At 43.1% G+C, this 24912-nt stretch overlaps 3 protein-coding genes and 1 non-coding gene across 12 annotated transcripts; 2 read left to right on the top strand and 2 right to left on the bottom strand.

The window, feature by feature from the left end:
• Positions 1-12: 12 nt before the first annotated feature.
• On the bottom strand, positions 13-16797 carry CG6006 (uncharacterized protein). Of its 5 annotated transcripts, none has more exons than NM_001260204.1 (8): positions 13473-13618; positions 12575-12921; positions 4825-5243; positions 4514-4760; positions 3571-3838; positions 3072-3363; positions 1743-2084; positions 13-1690 (listed from the first exon to the last, which is right to left on the bottom strand). In NM_001260204.1, exons 3-8 carry the CDS (start codon positions 5227-5229, stop codon positions 1535-1537), a joined length of 1710 nt encoding a protein of 569 aa, NP_001247133.1. In that variant the 5' UTR covers positions 5230-5243; positions 12575-12921; positions 13473-13618; the 3' UTR covers positions 13-1534. The 5 variants fall into 5 exon arrangements, with proteins under 5 accessions (NP_001247133.1, NP_001097812.1, NP_001247132.1 ...); NM_001260203.1 differs by having other exon boundaries at positions 969-1690; positions 13466-13618; NM_142268.2 differs by having other exon boundaries at positions 969-1690; positions 13484-13618.
• asRNA:CR43472 (antisense RNA:CR43472) lies at positions 2625-3431 on the top strand. The gene is made up of 2 exons (NR_048408.1): positions 2625-2757; positions 2820-3431.
• Positions 16798-20466: 3669 nt separating the features above from the next.
• Positions 20467-22410, top strand: Fer2 (48 related 2). Of its 4 annotated transcripts, none has more exons than NM_001300431.1 (5): positions 20467-20605; positions 20972-21165; positions 21229-21472; positions 21597-21805; positions 21864-22410. In NM_001300431.1, the coding sequence occupies exons 1-5, from the start codon at positions 20559-20561 to the stop codon at positions 21989-21991; spliced, it is 822 nt and encodes a 273-aa protein (NP_001287360.1). In that variant the 5' UTR covers positions 20467-20558; the 3' UTR covers positions 21992-22410. The 4 variants fall into 4 exon arrangements, with proteins under 4 accessions (NP_001287360.1, NP_524376.2, NP_001287358.1 ...); NM_079652.3 differs by having other exon boundaries at positions 21597-21808; NM_001300429.1 differs by having other exon boundaries at positions 21229-21487; positions 21597-21808.
• Positions 22143-24750, bottom strand: CG5916 (uncharacterized protein). 2 transcript variants are annotated; one of them, NM_001300428.1, is made up of 4 exons: positions 24416-24750; positions 24109-24335; positions 23405-24036; positions 22143-23344 (listed from the first exon to the last, which is right to left on the bottom strand). In NM_001300428.1, exons 2-4 carry the CDS (start codon positions 24135-24137, stop codon positions 23013-23015), a joined length of 993 nt encoding a protein of 330 aa, NP_001287357.1. In that variant the 5' UTR covers positions 24138-24335; positions 24416-24750; the 3' UTR covers positions 22143-23012. The 2 variants fall into 2 exon arrangements, with proteins under 2 accessions (NP_001287357.1, NP_650524.1); NM_142267.3 differs by having other exon boundaries at positions 22390-23344; positions 24109-24332.
• Between the last annotated feature and the right edge of the window lie 162 nt (positions 24751-24912).

Raw genomic sequence — 24912 nt, 5'->3', positions numbered from 1 at the left:
ACAATTGCTTTTGTTTTAATTTATTTATTTATTTATTTATTTATGTTTTATTTTGACACTATAATTGCGTTTGCTTTGGTAATTTTGATTTACAACAATTTTCATAAATTTATGTCTGTGTTTCGCTCAAACACTTTAACTTAACAATTAATTTAATGTTGTTTTAGATTCGGGTATTCCGTTTGTTTGAAGCTTAATGAAATCTCTTACTAATGACAAATAGTACATAACAAAGCTGATATGATCTTAGCGGGTAAGTACAATAGGCAACAAAAATAAATGTAAAATAAGCGACATTATATTGCGGAAAATAATACAAAATACAAATGAGCACATAACAACTTGATAGGTAAGTACAACAAGTAATTCAACAGGTTGGCTTTCTCTAATTTGATTGTTTTTGTTTTTCTCTACATATACATACACAAACGCACACATATCCATATACACATAATTGTATACATTGTTAAATGCATTATATTGGAAATTTATTTGTTCATTTCATATACATATATTCTTTGATGGCTCCAAACAGTAAAACTCCTTGTATGTCCTGTGTCTCCTCCACACACAAACAGACAATATATACAAATCCATAATTGACCGATACTTAGAGACTGATCTGTTGTAGATACGTTTAAGGGTAGACTAAGGATTAATTGACTACGATTACTAGAGATTACAAATGGTCGCTTAAATCTGCCATTCTCATTTCTCTTTTCTGTGGAAGATTGAGCTTCTCTGCTTATTCATCTCGTATTTGGAAAACATTTATTAATAGACAACAAGAAGACGACGACGACGACGACGAGATTATGCATACGTTGAGATATTGACAAGACATATTGACAACATTATAAATTGTTTTTCTAAAATTTTCTTTGTGTGAACTTTAATTCGTTTGTAATTGAATTGGTAATTCCGTAATTAAGCGCTCTGTATTTACTGGGTAATTTTTTATTTTTATTACTCTTCCTAGGGAGCTTGTGGCGCAATCACGTACAAAAAAATACTTCCTTATTTTTAAAACCATTTAAATAAAATTATAAAATAATATAATAAAGCTGTATTAAAATAAGTTTGTAAGCTCCCATTGCAAACCCTCCCTAAACTTGGGTCAAATTTATAACCTTCGATGGGAACCGAAGAACTTAAGCTACTTCGAGTGTTTTTGGTAACATTCTGGGTGTTCTGTGTGTTTTCAGTACTTAGATTATGACATAAGCTACAAGCCATTGTTGTTAGTTAGTAAGATACATACTCATTACGTGCTACGCAAACAAGGTCCTGCCTGACATGTGACGTTCTCCAGCGAATTGGCATTACTTTTGGACATTCATCGAATCGTTACCATACATTTTAGGTGGCTTCAGGCGGTGGATATGTCGGGTGGCGTGGCAGATTGGGGGTTAAGTGGGGGGCAGAGAGACAGCAACTGCGTTGGATACGCTGACTTCTAATCGGCATACTTTGGACCAGCCAAAATACTTTGTTCCTCGTGGGCTGAGCAGGTTAGGATTGGCAATGGCGGTCATTACACCTGCTTGGCGGCACTGGCATTGGCACTTGAGCCACCCTGGTTGTCTGTCTTCTGACGCACAGCGGTTTCGGGCAGGAAGAGCACCACAAAGCCGCCAAAGATGCTCCAGGCGGTGAGCAGAGTCATCAAGAGATGGCCCTCGATCTTGTTCTGAAAGACATAAGTTCAGGGTTACGGTTTATCCTTATGAGCATGTCCCTACAAGAGGTAAACTCACCAGTAGCGACAGGTATGGTGTGAGGATCAAGGCCAAACCGGCGGCCACATTGCAGGCACCCACGCCCACATTGCGTATGGGCGTGGGATACAGTTCCGCCGTGTACACCGGCATTATGGTATTGCCAGCACTAATGGTGAACTTGCCCATCATCAGGAATGTGATCTTCAGCCAGAGCAGATCCGCATGCCCCTCGGTGATCGCCGCACAGCAGCAGGCGACGCCGGCACAGATCAAAGTGGCGCAAAAGAGCCACTTCTTGCCCACTTTGGTGATGATGTACATGGCCACGGCGATGGCGGGTATTTCGACTAGGCCAGCTAGCGCCTGTGGAAAACATAGATAAAACATAACATTCAGGAGGGGATGAGGACGACGAGGGCAAGTGGACAAGATGTCAGCTGTCGGCTGGGCGCATTAAATCAGAGCGGCATCAAAGGTGCGCTCGGCGTTGTCAAAATAAATTATGCAATAAATTAGCTGAAAACCTCGCTGTCACGCCCATTGGCGAATGCTGGACAGTGCTGAGCAGTTGGCTGGCTAAAGTCGAGAAATTCGGACTCGAATTGCACACAAATAATGTGCTTAGTAGATAATTTAAGGTTATTTAGGATTTTTAGGTAATAAAACACATACACAGCTTTCATATTATACATTAAAATATTGTTACCTGTACGAAAATCTTTAGACATGTCTGGCGCAAACTGAACATCTTTAGCCCACTTATTCCATTAGCTTTTCGTTCCACAACAAAAAATAAAAAAAAAAACAACCAAACAAACAAACATGGATTTCGGACAACATTAGGTGCTTAGTGCTTTAAAACAATCAAATCCCGAAAAAATGCCAAACATGCCGAACATATTGTACACTCAAGGCCCGCCAGCACTGTGCTCTCAACATTTTGCTGGCCATCTGCCAGGTGGAAGGGGCTAAGATGGCTGCGAGTGGCGCTGCGGCCGCGACAGGATTTATCTACTATATTGTGGATGGATTGGAGGTGGGTGTGGGCCAGTAACATTATAATTCGATTGCAAGCACATTTTCACACCGTCCAGCCAGTCGGAGAACACTTGACATCGAACAGACAGTCTTTAGTCAGCGTCTGATGGAATTGCTGACAAATCCAATTAGGTGGCCATCAGTGCCACCGAAAATGGTGAACCTCTTGGCGGTGGCTAAATGCCTGATTGATCCTATATGTTAACAAGATTTCGGCTGAAGATTCCCATGCCGTCGCCGATGATTTGCCTAAGTGGATTGAACTGCGCCCGCCCTACGTATACTTAATTTCTTAAAAGCAGCATAACTCACCGAATTCAAGTAGACATTGCCGCCAAAGGAGCTCATGTTAAGAATAATGCCGTAGTATACCAGATTCATGGTGAACCAGATGCAAAAGAAGCAAATGGAGATGCGACGCAGGTAACTGGAGCGGAACAGGTAGGTAACGTCCTGCGTACTGCTCTCCTGCGTCGGCGGCGTCAGTTGATAATCGGCGGGCAGCTGGCGACCATTGAACTTTGCGGCCGCCTCAATAATTCGACGCACTTCATCGATTCGACCCTTGACCAGCAGCCAGCGCGGCGATTCCGGCACCACAAACCTAACGTACAGAAGCACCCAAAATTAATCAAATAAAATTTAGCGCGTGAAACATGTGCCGCGGCAATTATGGCACTCTGTTTATAGTGGGGAAACACCCACGCGCTGTTTTCTTATTTATTCACATGTCTACGATCTATATACACATCTGTTTTCATGCCATATATTATGCTGATAGTTTACCTGCCCATGATGATCAAAGACTTACCAAAGAAAGCACAGGAAGATTCCCGGAATGCCGATGCACAGCTGTAGGCGTTGATAGTCCTGGGTCAGATAGGCCAGGCCCGAGATGATCATGTAAGAGATTGGCAGTGGAAACAGGTTGTACATTCCGGCGATGGTTCTCCATTTGCCATCCACATACTCAATGGCTAGGATTAGACCGGAGTAGGTGACCGATACCGATACCAGACCAAGCAGAGCGCGAAGTGTGAGATAAAGCTCAAAGGAGCTGCAGATATAGAGCCAAAGACCTAAACAAAATATACAACGAAAATGCCCTAATTAGACTTTAAGATAATTTGTTAATTGGCTTAGGAAATGGCCCAAGATGAGAGAAAAATGTTACGACACTTTGAATATCACGTATACTGCTAGTTGGAAGAAAAAATCAAAGGCGAGGCCAATGGTTGAAATTCAATGCTGCAGTTAGCAATTCAAGTTAAGCTTTTAATAAATACTTAAATTTGTAGTAATTTAAAGTTAGGGTGGTAATAAGCTTAAGAGCTAATTAATGCTTTGAGGAATTTCTTAGGAATCTCCAGCAGCCTCGCAATCAAAACCAATTCCGCACACGTGCCCACCCTCGATGCCAGTCCCTCATTAGTAATGTCCTTTCGAATGCAAATTTCAATTATACATTGTGAGAGATTTAATCAACAAGGACAACAAGGCTGGCAAGAGCCAGGCAGCCACAACTGCAGCAACGACCACCTGACAGCCCGGTCCCACAAAACCCGCAGAGAGCCACTCGATGTGCTCGTGTTGACCCCCCGACATGGCCAAGTTCACAGTCAACGGAGGAGGACATCGTCAGGGCCAATGTCGGTGTGACTTCCGTATATTCAGGGATATATATGAGGTGGCCAGTGGGGTGTGTGTGTGTGCGAGGGGAATGAAATGGCCTTTATGCCTCGAGAGACACTCACCGAATATGGTCTGCAGCACGGCCGATATGAAAAGCATTGTCTTGCGGCCGAACTTGTCCGATAAATAGCCGGAGATAATGCCACCTGTTGCCACGCCCAGAAGGAAGAACATCTCGGCCACGTTCTTTAGGTGCTCCTTCTCGCAGACCAGATCCCACTGCGATGTCCAGGTGTTGCCGACATTGTCGTTCGTCTCGTACTCCCATTTCTCGCAGGCCACCAACTTTTTATCCATCTCCGCTGGTGTCTAACTCAATACCAAAATATTAGCGCACGTTGTTATCTTTAAGTATTCTAGGTTAGCATCTTACCTTCCAGTCTGATGGCAGCGTGGTTTCATTGCTCACTTGACTCCAATCGATGCCCTCCCATCGCCGGCAGTTGTCGACGGAGCCACTTAAGTTTCGCCAGGTGGCCACTGGCATGTGCTGGAGTTGCGCTGGTCGCTGGCACCAAAAGTCCTTGTTGGCCGCCTGGTAGATGGACGAGGATATGTGGAAGGTGTTGGGCACCTGGAAGAGCGACAGCAGCACCGTCATCAGCAACTGCCACTTGCCGTAGTGTCCCATCAGGTCGCCGATCACGTCGGTCTCGTCCTCATCGTCCGCCGGATCCAGTCCGCTCACCGCCGCTGCTGGCGACTGAGGCGTCGCTGCCTGCTGTTTGGGAGGGATGGTGGGGCTGGTGGTGGGGGATTGTTTGGCGGAGTCGTGCATGATGCACAAAGGAACTGAAATCAGAAAAGTGACAATGAATCATCAAACAATGAACTCTAGTAAGCTAAATTTGACAAAATCATTTCAATTTTATGACATCCTTAACCTACATATAAACAATATAATGTGTGTTAGGTAATGAAATGAATGAAAGCTACTGATTTTATACTAAATCATCAAATCATAAGAACTAGTTACTAATGATGTATTTCTAATTCAACCAATGATAAATAACTAGCAAAGATGCAGATTGACTTAAGGAAACATGCAAATAATCGACTTTTGCGGGCAGGGGAATTAATTTTATTGCCCGTGTCAGGAGCACACAAAGGAGCAATTAGTTAAGTGGTCAGTGACTGGCCATAAACCAACTCGGAGTCGGAGGCCAAAGCCTCTCAGAAACAGTCCGAATGCAGTCAAGTCAAGCGGCTCTATTTCATTTATTAGGACAAGCCCCCTGCTTCCTTCCTGCCCCCTTGAAGGGTTCTGATGCCCAAGTCCGGTCATTGGTCAACCTGCGTTCGATGGAATTCAATCACGTTGGAGGCGATTAACTACAGCAGCCTGGTCTCCGGCAAAGGCAAAAGTTGGTGCCGAGCACCGAGGATGGAGAACTGAAGCGAACCGAGCCAGCTAGCACTACAAAGTAAAAGAATAATAGCCAAGATTTAATGTAATTGCGTCGGGGTGGACGGAGGCAGGAGGCAGGATGAGGATGAGGAGGAGTAGATTGCTCCTGCCATGTTCGTGTCCTTTGCTTAGTTTGCTAGTTGAACTTCTGCCCCCGTCCATTCCGTTCGCATCCTTTCTCCGCTTTGCTCTGTTTGCGTTTTCTTTTGTGGCCACTGACCAGTGGGGCTTTTGTAGCGCATTGGCTTTGTCTGGGATTTGCTCGAAATGGGTCCATATATACCAGATATGGCTGAATTGAGCCCGCGGCCCAAGTAGCCGAAGGTATCAATGCCCAAAAGTAGGCAGCAGGCTGGCAAAGTTTTCGTCTCGAATTAGCCAACTTAAATGTTTAATTCCGTTCAGTTGATTTATCTGCGGGGTATTAGTAAGCCAAATTAAGCAAACACGCAGCGAAAACGATTTAGTTTGAAAGGCTTTGGAATTATTTAGTAAGTTTGTAAAAGACTAACTCTATTATATGTCACAAAGTAGGAGGATTTTCGTAACCCAGTTAAGTCTCTTTCCATTCATAAAGATAAAGGACTGAATGCATTTAATACTAAATTTATTGCAAGGTAATGGTTAAAGTGATTACTAAGTTTTTTCTTTAAATCTGAAGTAATTAAATATGCTTAAATTCACAACGTTATATCATAGCGTTTAAAACTATGCGCAATATCAAATCTCTCCTTTCACATGACTTGTCAACAGCAAGGATATCACTATGTGTCCCCATGAATCAAGTTCCCGCGCATATCAATCAACGGAGCCAACATTTATGGCACAATTCCCGGGAGCTGTTAGTTAAATTTGCAAATGCCCAGGCGGCGGGGGGCGTGTCCAAACCCCCGGAAGAGATATTCCATTTAAGAGGGGACTTAGCATATGTGGCCAGTGGCCACCACACCGCATCACAGTGGCTGCAGCAGCAGTAGCAGCCACAGCACCAGAAGCTGCAGCAGTGGTTGTGCCAGTAAAATTCACGCCATACGCCGCACGTGATAAGCAGTTGAGCGCACATTTTCACGCACTTGTAAACAGGAATAAGCGAAGCGTGTCCGCGAAAAGCCGCGGGCTGGAGCGACCACCCACCCCATCCTATGCTGCCTGGCAGGATAATTAATTATCAATTTTATGGGCCACCCCCTCTTGGGCCAGCTGCAGTTTGCAGTTGGCTCCAGCTTTTGGCCAGCGGAGTTACTGAGCGGCTGCTGTCGCAGATGCAAGTGCCACTGGTGTCCGCCGAAGGTCGTCGCGACGTCGCCATGTCGTGTGGGCACAACGGCTCAATTTCAATGCTATAAACTACGTCGTCGTCGCCGTTTACCTTCAACTCGCGGCGCACATGGCGTATGTGCAATATCGTGGCACGCTGAAAATAACGCTAATTGCATTCAGCAGCTGTTGTCGCTCTGGTCACACCCCAGTTGTCCATGCGGGCCCCTATTCCTGCCCAGCTCCCCATTCGCTGGCATTCGCTGGTATGACAAATCGACAGGTTCCTGGTTTGGGGATTAAATCAATTTTATAAACTAATTGGAAGCTGTCGAAGATGGATTAGTCCTATAATTCGTCTCTGCACAGGCATTAATTGAAAATAATTCGCGCGCGGATTTAATTGGCTCAACTAGATAATTCGAAAAGTAACTTAAATAATGTATAACATTTTATTGTATTTTATTAGGTGTCTACTTTCTAAAAGTTATAAGCTTTTAAATTTATTGAATTTGCTATTTGATGTGCACATTAATATTAATTGGATTTATATACATTCCAAAGATAGATGAATATACCCATCAATCAATTGCCTAGTTAACTGACAGCTAGCCGTAATATAAAAAACTGGTTCAAATCGCTCTTTCCTTTTTTGTATGCATATCAGGGCCCATTGTACTGCCAAAGATAGTACTATATAGACAGTTTCACACCCCATGCAAATCAAACAGCAATGGCCCATGTCCAATTGGTAATTACGTTTACATTGCAGCCATAAATAATAAATTATAATGCCATGCACGATCATAAAAGTGCATACACATCCCGCTCCCACTGGTGGTGTCCACATATCACCGCGGGTTCCCAGGGACCTGGAAAAGCTTCGGAGGCGGATGCGTCTGGGCGCGATCTCTTGACACGCTCCACCAGCGCCAGGGCGCCTCAATTGAACATGATCCACACAAGCTTCTCTAATAATGATTTGTTTCAATTGAAAAGTCAATGCCAGAGCTCTCTCCCACTGGCCATTAATAATTTGCTTAGCTTCCATTCGTGGTTAATTAAAAAAAAAGCAACGAAATGCGGCGCTAAAGACAATTGACAACGGGTGAAAGAGAGTGCGCGTTTATCTTGCTACTCATATTTGCATAAAAATGCGAAAAATTACAACCGCTGGTTGTAAAATATTAATGAATAACAAATTTAATTAACCGAAATTTTGTGTGCGAGCGGAGTTTCCATGGCATTAATGGCGTTTTGTATTTCATACAGATAATGGAAACTTTTTTGGTATTTCCGTCTATTAAACATTTTAAATTACTAAACGAAAATCCGAAAAGTTGTAATTAAGTTTATATTTTATAAGTATTTGTTTAAGATGTACAAATATGATTAATAATCAAGTTTATATGAATTCCAATTGATATGTACAATGATAGTGCAGATATTTATATCGCATTTAACAGAAGAATTCTCTTAATACTTCAACCTTTCCTTTACATTTAACTAACTGCTCCCGTTCATTTGAATTTTTGTCGCACTTTAAGTAGCACAATGACAAATTGAGGGGGCTTTCCCCAGACAATTACGACCAGCCGAGTGTAGATAATCAGGAATGCGAAAGAATCTCATAAGCGTCATAGTCACAAAAGCCGAAATGTGCTAAATATTTCTAATACAAAGGCAAGCGTTTAGCTCTGGGGAGCGAAGAGGTGGGGTGGGGCGGCTTTTGGGTGGGTGGCTACTGGCAGGAGAGGCAGACAAATTGCCGCTGTAATTAGCCGTCATGCATATAAAAGTGCATTCACTTTCATGCCATGATAGAAAAGAGAATTGAGAGTGCCGAGGGGCTGGGATGGGATGGGATGTGATGGAATGGTATGGGTTCGGGTTCGTTTGGGCTGGTGATGATGATGATAATGATGACGCCTGCATCTGCATTTGTGCAAGCATGGCTCGGTGACGTTGCCAGCTAATTTGCACATTTATAGGATTTGATTTGTTTATTATGCATTCACCGCCGCTGGTGGAGCGACGGGGTGGCGAGCAAATGCTGCCAAGTGGGTAATAGTAATCTTCAGACACTTGCACGCAGCAACGAGCTGCGCTTCCGTTTCTCCGACAAGTGCCCTCGGTGCGGATGAGCGATGACGATGTCGGATGGCGGATAGGGGTTACAGGAGCGAGACGACATACCGCCGGATGACGGCTCGTCATCGTATAGCATTGGTCGGCCTCACTTCATCACTTGTCAGACTAATTGCAACTGTATGGCAGCCGCTTTCGGATAAGTAACAGCATCGCTGCACCACGGGGCGTATGCGCAACGTCTAGCGAATTGCATTTAATTCCGCCGGCTGCTGGCTGCTAGTTGCCTGTGGCGATAGTAAATAATGGCAATTCAAATTCGATTTGCGCCCGCACAACGCACCATTTTCAGTATAAACAATTTAACTTTCTATATCGCCGATTTGCGCACGAACGTGCTCGAAACGACCGATAATGGGTCGATCTTCTGGTGGATGAAATTTACGACCCCACGCCTTGCCATTAACACAATTGATTTTGGCACTGGGTAAACAAATTCAAAAACGAATCCATAAACAACACGAATCCGATCCGGCCGCTTGAGCCAGAAAACTAATGCGACTAATTCCGAAGTAAATCAGCCAATAAACGAATGTACTCCCAAACCTTGCGTTTAACGGCCATTTTTCCGGTGAAAAACAAATGCAAAGAAAATATACGAATCGGCTGCGAATAGGCTGGTTCTCCGTCCAAAGAAAACTTTGACCGTCATTAAAAGGCAAATTTCAGGCATCATAAATTTTGAGAAAAACAAGTCTAGCGAAATATTCATACTTGATGGTAACATATTTTAGATACTTTTTCTCTTTAACATGTGTAAAACATTGTTTGAATATCAAATTCCTTATTTATACCATTTAATTAAATCTTCTTATTGTATGATGTATAATTTGAAATGGTATTGTCAAATTCTTATATAATTTTGCCAATTGACTGAAAATTCACCTCATGTTTGGCAAATTAAGTCCTGGCAATAAAAAAGGAGCATATGTCAGCATTTTTTATATCAATGCGAGAACACATTTGCAACTTTATAAGCCCTGCCAAAGCCACAAAACCCTCGAACACATTTGATTGCCACAAATTGAAGGCAGCTTGACAATTTCGTGTGATCGGATTTCGTAAAATGGCACATTTTCACAAATTTTCAAATGCCAAAATCATTACAATGAAGTGTGCTCCCCTTCGCACAAACCCAACCCCGAACAAGGATCAAATCAATTCGAATCAATTGAAAAGGCAGCCACAAAGTATTTGAAAGTTTTTATGAGTTGGGCGTTTTGTTTCCACATATGTGCGTGTGTGTCTGTGTGTGTTTGTCGATATATTATGCAAATTTCAGCTACCTTTGGGTGGCTCCACCCCGCCTCCATCACTTTATCGCACTCGGAACAAATTCATCTCAAAACCGTTCATCTGCGGATATCTTTTATTTAGCAAGAATTGCGAGTGGGGCATTTGGGGAGGTAGGTTGGTGGAAACATTGCAATATGGCAATTCCGTTTTGTTCTCGTTCACTTTTGAAGGGTCCTTACTGGCTTCCTTCCGCTTGCCGCCTACCATGCAGCTGCTGCTGCTATGTCCTGCCCAGCTCAGCTCAGTTCAGTTTGGTTTGGTTTTGGTTTGGCTCGGTTCGGTTCGGTTCAGTTGAGTCCGGCCCTGGTTGCATTTAGCTGTAAACAAAGTCAGAGATGCGATGCACAGGATACAACCGGACTCGCAGCCGGAATCGGTCCAGTGTTGTAGTGCAATACAAAAGAATATAGGTCATCAGCCATGGGCGAAATTGAGCTAACAAAAGGTATATGGGTATTCCATTTAAAATTAAGATGCTTTCTGTCAATAATGTTTAGTTAAACAAATATATGCTTTACTAGTTGTAAATGGTTTCCAAGAAAGCTCTTTAGCCCAAGACAGGAATACCCATCCTACCGAGAAATACTCAAGTGGTCAAACATTTAACCACTGTCAATCAAAGATCCACTCTCGCATAGGGTATATCCAATTTTGTTGGCCAGTCTTTTTTGGATTCATATTTGGTATCTGTTTAGCTACACTCTTAATGTAAATCCGTATGGATGTCTAAGTGAGTGCCCGCTGCTGTTGTCAACATGAATTCACAATTCTATTTCCATTTGGTCTTGTCGGTCACTGGTGATGGGTATATAGAGCCTTTGCCCATGCTCCGCGACTCGTGTCTTGTTAATCGAATAGCAAATCGTTTGGCAATTTCAAATTTTGCCAGCTAAGCAGCCATCTGCCTGCCCCTCGCCAGTCCCACCCCTCTATTGTGGGGTCGCGCGCCTTTTTGATTAGAATTTCCATTTCAAAGTGCGCACTGATTTGCTACTTTTATGCGCTTCCAATCAGTGGCAAGTCGAGAGTCAAAGCATCCGCCATTAGCATAATCTTACGGCAAGGAGTGGGTGGGCCAGGCGCCAGGTGATTGCCAGCTATGTTTGTTTGCCTGCCCCCCACCACCGTTGACCTCCGCCCCTGCGAATCATTGGCGTGCATTGTCAGGATTCCCATGCCCATTGGAATATGCTTGTGAGCTACTCAATATGTTCAATGCCGGGTTATGTGTCTCGGGACTCAGCCATGTGAAGTTTTCAATTTAATTTTCATGAAAACTCTTGGCTCCTTAGACTTTTTCCATGACTAACCTTAAGTCCTCGAAGGAATGTAAAAGCACTCTATATTTGTTTGCTTATGCCAGACAAACGGCTTACAAAAGCATATTTCATAAGGTCTTAGTATTTAAAGAATATAAGTGATATAAAAAATATATCATTATTATATTGAAAATAAATTACTGTCTTTTTTTAAAGCCAATATGAACCAACGCATTTTATGGAATCATAAAAGTTGCCAATGTACATCTTAGTGAATATGAACTGGCTACTTTTAAAGACTATTTCCGTTTATGTCATTTATGGTTACCATTTACGGGAAAATCCTCGAGGCAAATTCGGATCCTTGGAGTGGAATGAGCAGATTTTACCCGAGGGCCTAAAGCTGCCTTCAACAATCTGTCAGGATAAAGTCATTGTCGTTGTCATTGTTGTTATTCTCATTGTTGTTATCCTGCTGTTGTTCTTCTTGTTGTTGCTCTTGTTGTTGCAAGAGCCAAACAAATAGACTCGGGCGGCGAAAAAAAAAACAAAGTCACACACACACAAGAAAGCAAGGAAAAAAGGCGCACAAATAAACAAACAAAGGAGAGCAAAGCAAATGTCGCTGGCGGCACGTCCGCGAGCAAGGATGCCAGGACATATATTCACACATCCCTAACCCCCCACCGATTTCTGCACTGTGTCCTGCCGCGTTGTCAACGTCGCCAGGCAGCCTGTGTGCGTAATGAGCTTACCTTATGGATAGACAAAACAAGTTGCTGCGGGTGTTGCTGCTGCTGATGTTGCTGCTGGTGTCGCAGGTTCGGGCGCAGCCAATCCTGCAGCAAGCGTCCTGCTGCACAATTGGCAGGGCTGATGGCGACTTCCTAGCCCGTTTCCTGTGGCTGGCTCTTTTTGTTTTGATGGTGTGTGTCTGTCTGTCTTGGCGCGGAAATCCGTCGCACGCTCGTCGTTTTTTTATTTTCTTTTTTTTTTTATTTTTTCTCACTTTTGGAATAAATTTACGGCTAGAGGCGCACTAAACGGAAACTGACACGTAAAATGCTGTCTGATTTTACGAGCGTCTACGGCCCTACGGTCTCTACGGAATATGCGATACACGTGGTAAGGTGGGGGTGCAGAGCATTTGCTTCGCTATTTATTCGATGCATTTCGGTGATTACTCATACGCAGCGTGGTACGAGGCATGGAAATTGATTCGCGCGCGCGTTTTTCGCCCGCTGAAGCAACAGCAATTTGCAATTTGGACAATCGTAAATAAGTGGCGAAGAGCAGCGGCACTCTAGTAAATAATAACGCGATATTATAATAACAATAATAGGTTGATATTATGAAATTTCAAGCGATTCTGTGTGGGCTGCCGCTGCCCGCTCGCATTATTTATGGGTTGTCCAAACATTGTCTGGCGGAATTGTCTTTGGGCGGAATCATGAATCTATGTGTTAGCACATCTCAACGGAACTCAGTATATATAGCATGATTGTTGCCACTCGCATTTGTTGCTGTTGCTGTTGCTGTTGCTCTTGTTTTATTTATTTAATTTTATACTATGCGCACTCACGCACCCACACCACGGATATCGGGATCTCGGAATCCCAGAATCTCAGAGTTTTTGAATTTCGGACCTCGTACCGCACTCGTACCGCTTGTCTTTTGGCTGCTGGCGGCAACAACAACGCTTCCTGCTCTTGATTCGCACTATTTGCTAGGCGCTGATGCTGAAAATGCGATTCGACTGGCGACGGCAAAGGGCGGCTGTTGCGGCGTTCAAGTTCATCACACAACGACTGACCAAGAGCAACTGAGCGCTCGTCTCCAAAGCGAAGAACTTTTATAACCTTCTCCCCACCGCCCCCAACGAACTGCGACGCCGGCAGCGACGTTGGCAGATTCGATGCTCGGATGCTGCCAGCTTGGACCATTCTCTTAACACGCTCTTCTGCGCTCTTTGGCTCTTGACTCGCGTGGCGCGCAAAACTGTTGCTGTTGTTATTTAATCGCCGGCACCGCTTCACTCGGCATTACTGCCATACACTACGCCCCAAAGGGGACTCCCCGTTATAATGAAGCTCACGGAAAAAGTAAAACAATAATTCATTTTTAAATGAAATCATAATGGCCAATTAATTTTAAAGATGCTAAGTAGTTTTTACTACCAAATATTGTTGCAATTAAAATTAATTCGTACCTAAAATGTTATACCTTTTCATATAAAATAATAGGAATTTAAAATGAAATAGTATGAACGTATTACAGTGTTTCAATAATTTGGAATAATTGGTTCTTTTATGATTCGAGTTTGAAAACAAAACAATCTAACAAAATAAGAGTGTCCCCTGTTCGACATCAACGAAGCGTTGCTGCCCTCCTCTTGAGGTGTAATGATATAAATCAATTGATGAAAAACGAATGACTGTAGCTATATATCCGATGTGTGAAGTGCAGTTTGACCGACAACAGAACAGCGAACTGTGGCAGAGATCGGCTGCAAATCGGCGGAGCGTGCCGAAAGATCGCCCGCCAATCGACGATCAGCGGGTGTTTTGGCCTAATGTATCTATCCGTCAGCGGTCGCGACCAATTTGCCTGATAGATCACATCAAATATGATTCTGACAATTTGTTGACAGAATGTTTTGTTTGTAGCTTGTGGGGGCTTTTGTTTTGTTTCTCGTATTTATTTTGGGGTAGTTAGTTGACGATGATTGTTTAATGACAATGTACTATGATGCCTGGTCGTTCATGGCGTTATGATTCTAATATTGACAGCGATCTCCCCAATCTCCTCATTTTGCATATCTCTGCGTCGTTTTTCTTTCGGCAATGCCCGAATTTTTGTTGTTGACGGTATTCGGCTGCTTTACGATTGATTTATGACAGCGGGGTCTATGGGGTCTGCGCTTGTTTATTGTTCTTTCGTCTCATTACGCGAAAATTTGTTATTTATTTGCTTAGAATAAAACGAACGAAGACATAGTTGCAAAGGCATTCCCGCTGCCGTCGAAGATAACAAACAAGAATCTTTGTTCGCTGGCTAAATTGTTGCTAATTGAATGCCATAAATGGGTGCTAATTGTGAAGTCAAGCAAGAAGTCTAAATTACTATTTTGGATATCTTAGGGCTGTTAATTCTATTAAATATTTCCAAAGTGTTATCAGCTTAAGAGTAGAAAACTATTTGTTTTCTGAAGGGTAGGTAAGTCAATACTTAGATTAAGAATATGATTCATTTCAAATAGAATTTGGCGTAAATGAAATCATGATTCATTCATCCTGTTGATTTCCCTCATTCGTCTCAATGTTTTCAAAGAAAATGTAATAAATTTCTCATCGCCATCGCAGACTGTCAATTGGGAATTTTGAGTGATTAGACTCGTTAAAATTAGGTCACAGAATATAAGAAGTGCTGATAGAAAAAGTCGTATATGATGATCGATTGGATTTTAATTTAAAAAAGTTTATTTTTATTTTGTTACAAATGCATATATCAATATTGTTATTAGCCCTTATTTTAGTGAAAAATTTGAGTTCCCATGAATGTTATAATAAATGCAATCGCATTGTTTATTTTAAAATGTGTTATCATTTGCAAAGTATAGCAATTTCCTTTCCTTCTCAACTTCCCACCCTTATTAAACATTCATTCACAGCTGAAAAAAACCATAGGGTGAAAATTTATCGCATGCGATTTTTCGACTTGCCTGCGAGAAAAAGTACTTCCTAATCAATTTAAAACGCTCGTACAATAAAAGTGACTATTCGCTGTTGTTTTGGTTTGGTTTATTGCTTTTCTAGCGGGGCAAACAGAATGCAAATTCTGCTGGATTTATTTATAATTTCCCAACGACAGAAATAATTAGCTATTGAGTGGGAAATCAAACAACACCGAGCTTTTATCAATGAACCGAACAGAAATGGGGTGGGGTGTTTCAATAAGGGAGGGGCTCGACTTGATTTGGCTGACAGTCGTTTCAGTTTCAATTTCAGTCGAGAGTTTTGTTTGCTTTGATTTATACTAATATTCTAATTGGATTGGCGCTACACGTTTTCCATAAATTAAGTGGCATAAAAATAATTCGCATTCACATTCGATCGGTGGGGATAACAAAGCCAAGTACGCAGTATAGTATAGCACCCAAAAGCCCCTGCCTGCCCCTTCCCCGCGAACAACTCCTTCTGTATTGCAACGTGCAAGTGTCACTGATTTATGGCCAAGTGCGAGTAAATGTGTGTGTGTGTGTGTGTGCTGTGCCAGTTAGCTTGTTTTGACCAAGTTAACTGGTTTAATGGCCCAATGGGGAGCAGTGGTGGCATACTCACTTGTCCCGCTCCTGCTCCGCTGACTCCGCTCCTGCGGCGCCAGCAGCGGCAGCTCCAGTTCCATCGACGGGCTGTCGTGGGTTAAGCTCTTGCGTTTGGCCATCGTTTTTGCCCGACGTTTTGTTTATACTTCTAATATTGCCCCTTGATTAATGATCATATACTAATTATCGAGATACGCGAATTGGCAAGGCCAGTTTTGATTTCGAATTCTATTTCTAGTTCGGTTTCTGCACACTCGCTTTACGACTTGGCGCCTTCTTCCCGCTCTTATCACGCTCGTGCGGCGCTTATCAAACCGGCATTGGCTGTGTTCCGCTGTTGACTGACTGACCAGCTGGGCATGGGCAGCTAGGGAGCTCGGAATAGGAGCTATTCACTCCGTTGCCCCACATAAATCACGTTCCAATTAACCGAAATTGGCCAGACGTGTTGGCATTCGGTGGCATTACTACTGTCCAGTAGTTCCACAACAATGGTTCAATGGGATCCCCGATAAAAGTCGGGATGATCCAGGCACTACGGGATTGCTATTGCCTCTTGGCGCGACGTGTGAACTGAACGGCGAACGGTGGCTAACTGACTGACCGACTATGGGCTGGCTGGTCAGCGAAGCCCCCAGAGTCTGAAGCGATTGGCGTCGCCTTCGGCTGGGGCTACCGAAATTCACGATTCAACGGAAACATTACGCCGCAGAAGAGGGTACTGTATGATTTTTCATATGCTTGCAGCACGCCAGAACGAAAGCTGGCTAAATGCCTGGGTAATTAACATCCCATCAGAAATTCTTTAAAAAATGTGTTCACTCGCTATGTCCTAGGGGGTGTTTTGCATGGTCCAACTATTTAAGAGAACATAGCCGTTAGCTTAAGCTGTCCTTCCTTTTCATCCATTTAAAAGTGCCCTTTACACAATTTTAAAGCTCCCAAAATAATATGTATAATGTATATAACATTAGGAATAAAGTATAATTGAAAATATAATTAATTTTAATAATTAAAAGAAATTATTTTAGGAATGTGCGTATTAAGTTACAAAGAATGAGCGGTTTTTTTATTATACTCATACTTATTTAATAAGTAAGTAAGTAAGAGTATTTAAACTTCGCCTGCTCCCCAACTGCATGTCGTTTGCTTGTGTATTTTTTTTTTTTTTGCAAGCTTGTTTGTTTTGGTTTTGTTTTACAATTCACAGCAAAAAGAACAGCAGCAAGTTCGTTTATTTGGGGGTTCATTAAAATGTATTTACACGTTCATTGATTACTAGTTTCGAACCGAAAGCTCGCTTGTTTGCTCATTGAGAAGTGATGTGAAGTGCGCGGGCGACAGCTGAATGTCATCCCCGTCTGAATCTGTAAACCTTATTGAACCCGGTCATCAATATTTTTCTGCGATTTCAGGTGGTCTTGATGATTTCAATTTGACAGACTGTTGTCGCGAAATATGCAAATTTCAAATAAGAGCGCTAAAGTTTGGCAAAACCAAGGACATGTTAAATAACCTAAATCCAAGATATATTATGAAATATTTGCTTGAATTATGGCACTTTTGATGAGTATTATTTTTGTAATTTTATTTGCTTAGCCAGAGAAATATGAAGCAGCCTAGATTGTCATTATATTTAAACTTTTGGATTTGCACGGCAGGATATCAGCGAGTATCTGCACTATAAGTCTTGTATGAAAAGCTAAAGCACAGGAAGACAGACCAATTTCCCAACCAATTTTCCTTGTCAAGCTCCCACGAGAAGCTTTCCGGTTCCCCATCAAAACTCACCTCAATCGCCGACGACAAGAATGTTTGCTTTTCCCAGGATATTCTGGCGCGGCGAATCGAAGCGCATGAAATGGCAAGGACTTAGCACGCATTAAACAACATCAAAATAAACAAACAATTTCGCAGACAATTGCTTCGAGGCAGTTTGAAGCAGCCGCAGCGAATTGCGGTCGAAGGGAAGGGGGAATTTCGGAGCGGGGTGGGATTATCCTTGCGGAAGAGTGCTCGGTGCTTGGGTCGTGTGCCGCCACAGAGATTCACAGAATGGATTTGCTCTGGTTTGGATGCAAGGCGCTAATCGATATGTACCAGACAAGGGTCCTTCGTCCTGTCAGCCACTTCAACGGGGATGGTCTGCGGTTGATGGTTGCGTTTGCAACTCCTTGACACCAGCAATCTGTTTTCTTTATTTGGCCAGTGTGTGAGAACCATTTGATTCAATTATGCCGACTGACTGATCTTAGATAATCGGTTGGTTGTTCGCAAAAAAATCTAGTTAGAATATTTTAAGTTAGGAAAGTACAAGCATTAACTAGAAAGGTACTTGCATTTAAACATTAAAATCAACAGCAGATAGAAAACAAATTTAGTTTTAATCAGTTGATTAGATGATAATTGTATCTGATTGTAAATCACCAAGTTTAAGTGATTAGTTTTGTATTGCTATATTAAGAACTTATTTTGGCAGATAGTTAAAGTTCTAAGTCCAGTCTAAGCGCATAGGTCAAAATACGCAAGCATATAATATTATATTCCCACAACATTCCCATTCAAATGACCTTAACCCTAACTTACGTTTATAACCCTCAGTTAAATTGGCATGTTCCATACGGCTTAGACCTAAGGAACATTTCAAGTAATACTCTTATATGCAAATCAAATGGGTTTAGGATATTCAATCTATTTATTTTTGGTTTTCCCACAGTTCGTGATTTACACTTCCTTGGGTGCACTCGTTTGAAATGCGATAATTTAATTGTGGTGCGATGACAAGTCCACCTCAGTGGGTTATGGGTTAGGGTTAGGATTAGGGGAAGTACCGGTCTAAAGGGCGGCTTTCCTGCGGCAATTGCAAAAGTTAAATTAACAATCGTGTTTACATTGGTTGGTAACAAGATTTCACTTAAGGATGTCAGCTTTGTTCGCGGCACCACAATTCTATCTCCAGCTCAATCGGTCTGAACTCGAATTCTGCACAGGATTCGGGCACTTACCCTCCATCAAAACTGATTACTGTCATCAGAGCCCGGAGTTCTGGGTGCGAGGGGTGTACGAAGTGTGCGCCGACGCGTGCGACAAGCAAATTTGTCTGGTAATGAAAAGGTTTGCGCATCCGCATCCCTGACATATTGCCAGTCCCTTTGTTCTGCGGATCGGTCTGCTCGGGATTTTCGCGCCTCGGGTTAGGGCACGCGACCAGGTCGCCCGACTGGGCGGGGATTCTCTGACGTAGCTAATTTGCGAGCAAACCAAAACATCAAATAAACATAATTCAATTTCAACAATTGCCCCGTGACGACTGCTGACAAAGACTGCGGCTTCGAGTGGTTCCAGATCCCGATTCTGATCCTGATCCTGTTTCTTGTTCTGGTTAGGTTAAATGAGCCGTGAAATGTAGCGACCAGCTATCTGCCTTAGATCTAATTGCCCTGACTCTGCTTTGTGTCCTCGTCCCGTGGGAATCGAACTTTAGTCGAGTCAAATCAACAGGTCCATGGGCCCCTATTTTGTACTCCGATTACCAGCAGATTTCATCGTATATCCCTTTCCCCATATGGTTGTAAAAACTGATTTTAAAAGGGGAAGCGGGAGGGTTATCTGGGGTTAGGTTAGACGGGTCCCCCGCCTCCAGAAAGCTCCACTCGTCCTCCCCCATCATCAAAGCGGTGGACTCAAACATGGCGACTTCCTGCTGTGCGAAATATAATGGCAGAATGTCAAAAACAGGTGAAGGAAGCACAAAGCGAATGGAGCTGGATCTTAAAGGGGAGTGGCTGCAATGGTATTGTTTCGGCTAGCGAGACTTTAAGCTGTCCTACAATCAACGAACCAATTTTGTGCATTAAGGAAAATTATAAATAAATCGGGATATATATTTTAAAACACAATAAAATTACTTATTAACTTTTCTTAAAATAACTTTAAGCCAAAAAATTTAATAAGGATGGCTTGTATAAAACATGTTTCTGAACAAATATCAAAGTCATTCTGATTTCTAAGTAGACGGGCAAATCAACTACCATAATTAACTTGAAATCCAGATCTACGCCCAGCAATTGAAGGGTAGCCAGAGGCGAATAAGTCCAACGAATTTCCCACAGCATCCGCTCCATTTGCAGGGGCAAACACCCTGTACTTGGCAAGCTCCGCCCATCTCGTAGACGGCTCACGGTAACTGGCTGCAAGGACGTTTAGGGGTGGAAAGGTCCTGGCCAGAGTTGTGGCATTTCCAATTGGATCTGCGGCACTATAAAAGGCTCGCAATTCCCGGGAGATGGACTCACTAAAGTTTTTAACTTATTGGACAGCGGAAGTGCGTAAAAGTGTCGGAAAAGTTAATAGTCGTTCTAGATTTTAATTGGATTAATATTGTTTAGTGAAAAAATAACACATTTGATAAGAAAATGTCGCGAAATCAATTGCCGGATTCGTCGTCTTCACCGCCCATTAGGTACGGATGTTATATAAATATATATAAAATAATAAATATACTATAATAAATACGTAAATTATTCTCTGATTATAATGATAAAATTCGAAAATGTTTTAATGTACGACATAAACGAAAAACGTATGCATATTTATTTAATCAAATAACTGAATAATTGCTCATATATACAGTTTTATTTAATAAAAAATAAATCTATTTATTTACATAAGTATGCGCGCAGAAGTGGAGTCGCGCCCAGAATCTGAACTGACTTTCGTCAGTGCCGTCGGTATCTCGATTTGATTAAATACACGGATACAAAATTAATTACTTTAGACTTTACAATACAGTCCTAATCATCAAATGTTCAATTCTTACCTTTAACAGCCATTTACCCTTCCACAATTTCGACGATGATCTGATTAACGATTTGCCCTCCTGCATTTATGCGGGTCAGCATCAAGGCGGAGGCGCCACCGGTGGAGGTGGTGGATCGGGAGGTGGCGGTGGCAGTTCTGGGCTGCGTCTGAGCTCCAACAACCTGCGTCACATCCAGCAGCATTATATGCAACATAGCGGAGGTATGACGGAGAATAAATATATTTACGTCAAGACACCTTGAATATCTTTCTGAAATCCCTCAGAAAATCTGCTCGACTCCTCTACCAATCCAATGGGGGTGCACAATTCCGGGGGAGGAGCACCCTTAATGTGCAACAGCCCCAGTGCCAGCAGCAGTGGAGGAGGGTGCGGCAACGCAGGATCTGCTACTCCTGGCGGTGCAGGTGGTCCCAATCCTGGATATGGATCCGTGGGAGCTGCAACTGCGTCCAGCTACAAAATGCAGCGACAGGCGGCCAATGTGCGGGAAAGGAAACGCATCCAGAGGTCCGCCCCAACTGGGTACACCAAATGGTCTTTTCCATTTTACAACTTACTATCCCACGATCTCTTAACCAGAAATTATAACTAACAAGCTTTCCTTTTTTTTTTGTATTTTTGCGCTTTGCAGTAGCATCAATTCGGCTTTCGATGAGCTAAGGGTCCATGTACCCACCTTTCCGTACGAGAAACGTCTGAGCAAGATCGACACTCTGCGGCTTGCCATCGCCTATATATCTCTGCTCCGTGAGGTACTACAAACCGACTACGATCCCCTAACCTATGTGGAGAAGTGTCTGCGCGGAGAGATCAAAGCGGATAGGGCTAATTGGAATACGAGTGGTGAGTAGAGAATTTGGTCGGAATATCAATGGTCAATAAATGGTTCGCTTCGCAGATCTCACAGCTCGTCTGTCGTGGATCAACTGGGAGAACCTCGGAGTACATCCTGGTAGGCGAACCCTGCTTACCTCGTTGGCTCTCTCCTCGGAACCCATGTGCGGAGCTCATTGCGGAATGCCGTAGATTCGCTCTATATATTTGAGGCTTAGCCTATCAACTGCTGAAAGCACTTACCACTTAAGCTTCTGATCTTCCCCAAAGATTACAAAGTCTTCCCTTTAGGTTTTGATATCCCAAAATAGTTTAAGGCTGGACATATTTCTACAGTTACTAACAGTTAGCAATAGTATTTTATTTGAAAAGCGTCTCGGCTGCACGAAATACAAGACCCATCTGCCATTGAAGCCCACTACTGTGTTTAATAAATAGTTATTGGTTTCAAAGGCTCGCAGGATAATGCATTTACAAATCAATTCCTCAAATTATATTTCAGGATAAATCTTTTGTAAATAGTATTGAGTATTGGGCAACCGATCTGACAAACCGACAAACCAGTTGCAGCTAACAGACGTTTTACAGTTAGTCAACTATGTAACAACTTTAAAAGCATTTATATATATAAAAGTAAATACATGTTTTAACTAGACGTAGACATTAACATAGCTCCCTATCAAAGTACACATACTCGAAAATAAATACTTCTTTGATCAACAAGATAACTTAGAACACAAAATGTTTGTTGTTGGGTAAAAGGAGGGCTAAATGCGCTGCCGATGGTTAGGCATGTATGTAATTTGTATAATATTTATGTACTTGCTCTATTTGGACTACATGCGGAAGATATCAACTAGAAACTTTTGGCTACTACTCCTACGGCATACGTACGTAGGTACATATGCGCTTAAACTAATCTGTTCAACTCTGTTAAATTTCAAATTTCGCTTTGATAACTCGACCAGATTTCGTTGGCTAATACTCAAATTGTGTTGACCTTGGCTACAATGGTAATACAAATGCGCGCACATAAGTATGTACTAAATAGAAACGATTACATAATGCACACTCACAATAATGAACATAAACACAATGACACGGCTGAACTACGCTCCTAATAATTGAATTTTCGATTGCTTCTCCAATTTGTTTTTGGTTTTGTTGCTGTTGTTTGATCTATTGGTCATAGAGCCCTTTCCACACTGGCTCCTTAGGCCGGATTAAGCACGGCCACCTTGCGTAGGCTCTCTAGCTCGCTTCTCTTCAAACGCAGACTGAACATGGCCTCAACAAAGCCATGACAGTCCGTCACAATGTTGTCCTGGATCATGGTATCCCGGAATAGATTGGCCAGGGCAGCAATATCATCACAGCCCAGAATGGCGTTCTTGTGAGTGACGAACATGGTTAGGGCGGCACGAAAAACGATCTTGTAGCCCTCGGCAAAGACACAGTCCCATATACGTAGCACAGTCTCCACGGGCAGCACCTCGGCAAAGATGCAGATGAACCATTTGCTGGCGATCACCGGATAGGGCAGGCCTGGAATAAAAAATATGTTAGCAACTGGTTACGGACTTAGTTCTTTAAACTAAATCTTACCCAAGTTATCCACATGCCGATTTACAGCGGGAATTCGCCGGATGACCAATTCGCGGAACACGGCCAGATCCCTCAGCAGATTGGCCATATTATGGGAATGGTATTGCGGCACGATGTTTTCAACGATATGCTTGAGCAGCCAAAAGGACTTCTCCTCATCGTCGGTGACGATCAACAGGAGGCCGGCTATGTAGTTAAGACCTTGGCAGTAACCCACGTCCCGATTGTGATGGGCGTAGGCGATGAGAATGTTGTACAACCGCTGCTTCTTCATATCGAAGTGAATATTGTCGGGGAAGGTACGAGGTAGATCGATTGATATGGAATCGCTGATTTCTTTGTCGAAGGGCTCGGTGCGCAGAAGGTTGCGAAAGAGATCCGGCGAGCGACGCTGGGCGGCGGCAGCTCCAGATATCTTCATCCAGACGTCGGGACGGTATGGACCAGGAATGCCCTTCCGAATGTACCGCTTCAGCTTGGCGTCCACCTGGGTGAGATCGGTATTTTGCTGCAGAATGGCCTCCCATTTCATGCGGCGCCGCGTTAACGTTTTCAGGTAACCATCCATGAACTTTGAGTAGTTGTTATAGTCGAAGTGGTCGCCACGCTTGAAGCCATATTCGTCCACATCGCTAACCACGTGCGGTTTAGATGCGTAAAGATATGCGTAAGTGAAAATAATTACTATATAACTGAATGCTCACCTGAACTTTGAACTTGCGGTAGCATCCATATGAACTATTGACTAGAGTTTCAATTGCTCACAGTGAAGAAGTGTGGATTTCTTCGTCGTTGGCCACGATTTCCTGTCAGCCGTTCGTGGCTCGTGGCATGGCCCCAAAAAAAGATTTCGTATTCGGCGCACGTTGTGCGGTTACGTCGCTGCCTGCGCCTCTACCGCTTCTGCTGCAACTGCAACGGATTGAACCTGCTGCAAAAGTCAATAAATATTGCCTTTAACTGGGGGCCCTTCATTTATTTATAAGCCCATTTGGCCTTGGCTGGCACTACCTCTGCCTACGCCTCGTCCTTGAGCGATGGGTGGCCTTTTGTGCGCGCCCACTCGACGTTGTTGCTGCCTCCGCTGCTGAACTGATAACATTAACGGACCGACGACCGATTTGGGTGGGCGGCCAACGGACAGGTGACAAGGGGGTGGGCGTGGGCGAGTGCGTTGGCTCCGCTTAACGCGCGCTTGCAAATGGTCGATGGCGGATTATTTAAAAGTAGTGATTTCATTGAAGATTGCTGGTCCGCTTATCAGTGGGCTTGAGTTTGCATATTTTTGTTCTTACTGGTGAATAAAATTCGCGTCTTGTGGAAAGTGACCAGAGTCACGAACTGGGAAAACGGTAGAACGGTAAACTAGTTCCATTCTACGATGATTATGATGCGATACATCGAACTGCTTTGTTACATATCGCTTAAAATCGTGTCAATAGAAAATAAACGGTGGATGGCATTTAAAAAATCGGATTTGAAGCAAAAAAATTTAATGATTTCATTCG

Source organism: Drosophila melanogaster, chromosome 3R (assembly GCF_000001215.4).
Source record: "Drosophila melanogaster chromosome 3R".
Taxonomy (NCBI): domain Eukaryota; kingdom Metazoa; phylum Arthropoda; class Insecta; order Diptera; family Drosophilidae; genus Drosophila; species Drosophila melanogaster.
The sequence above is the reverse complement of the archived record's forward strand: the minus strand, read 5'-3'. Positions and strand labels throughout refer to the sequence as shown.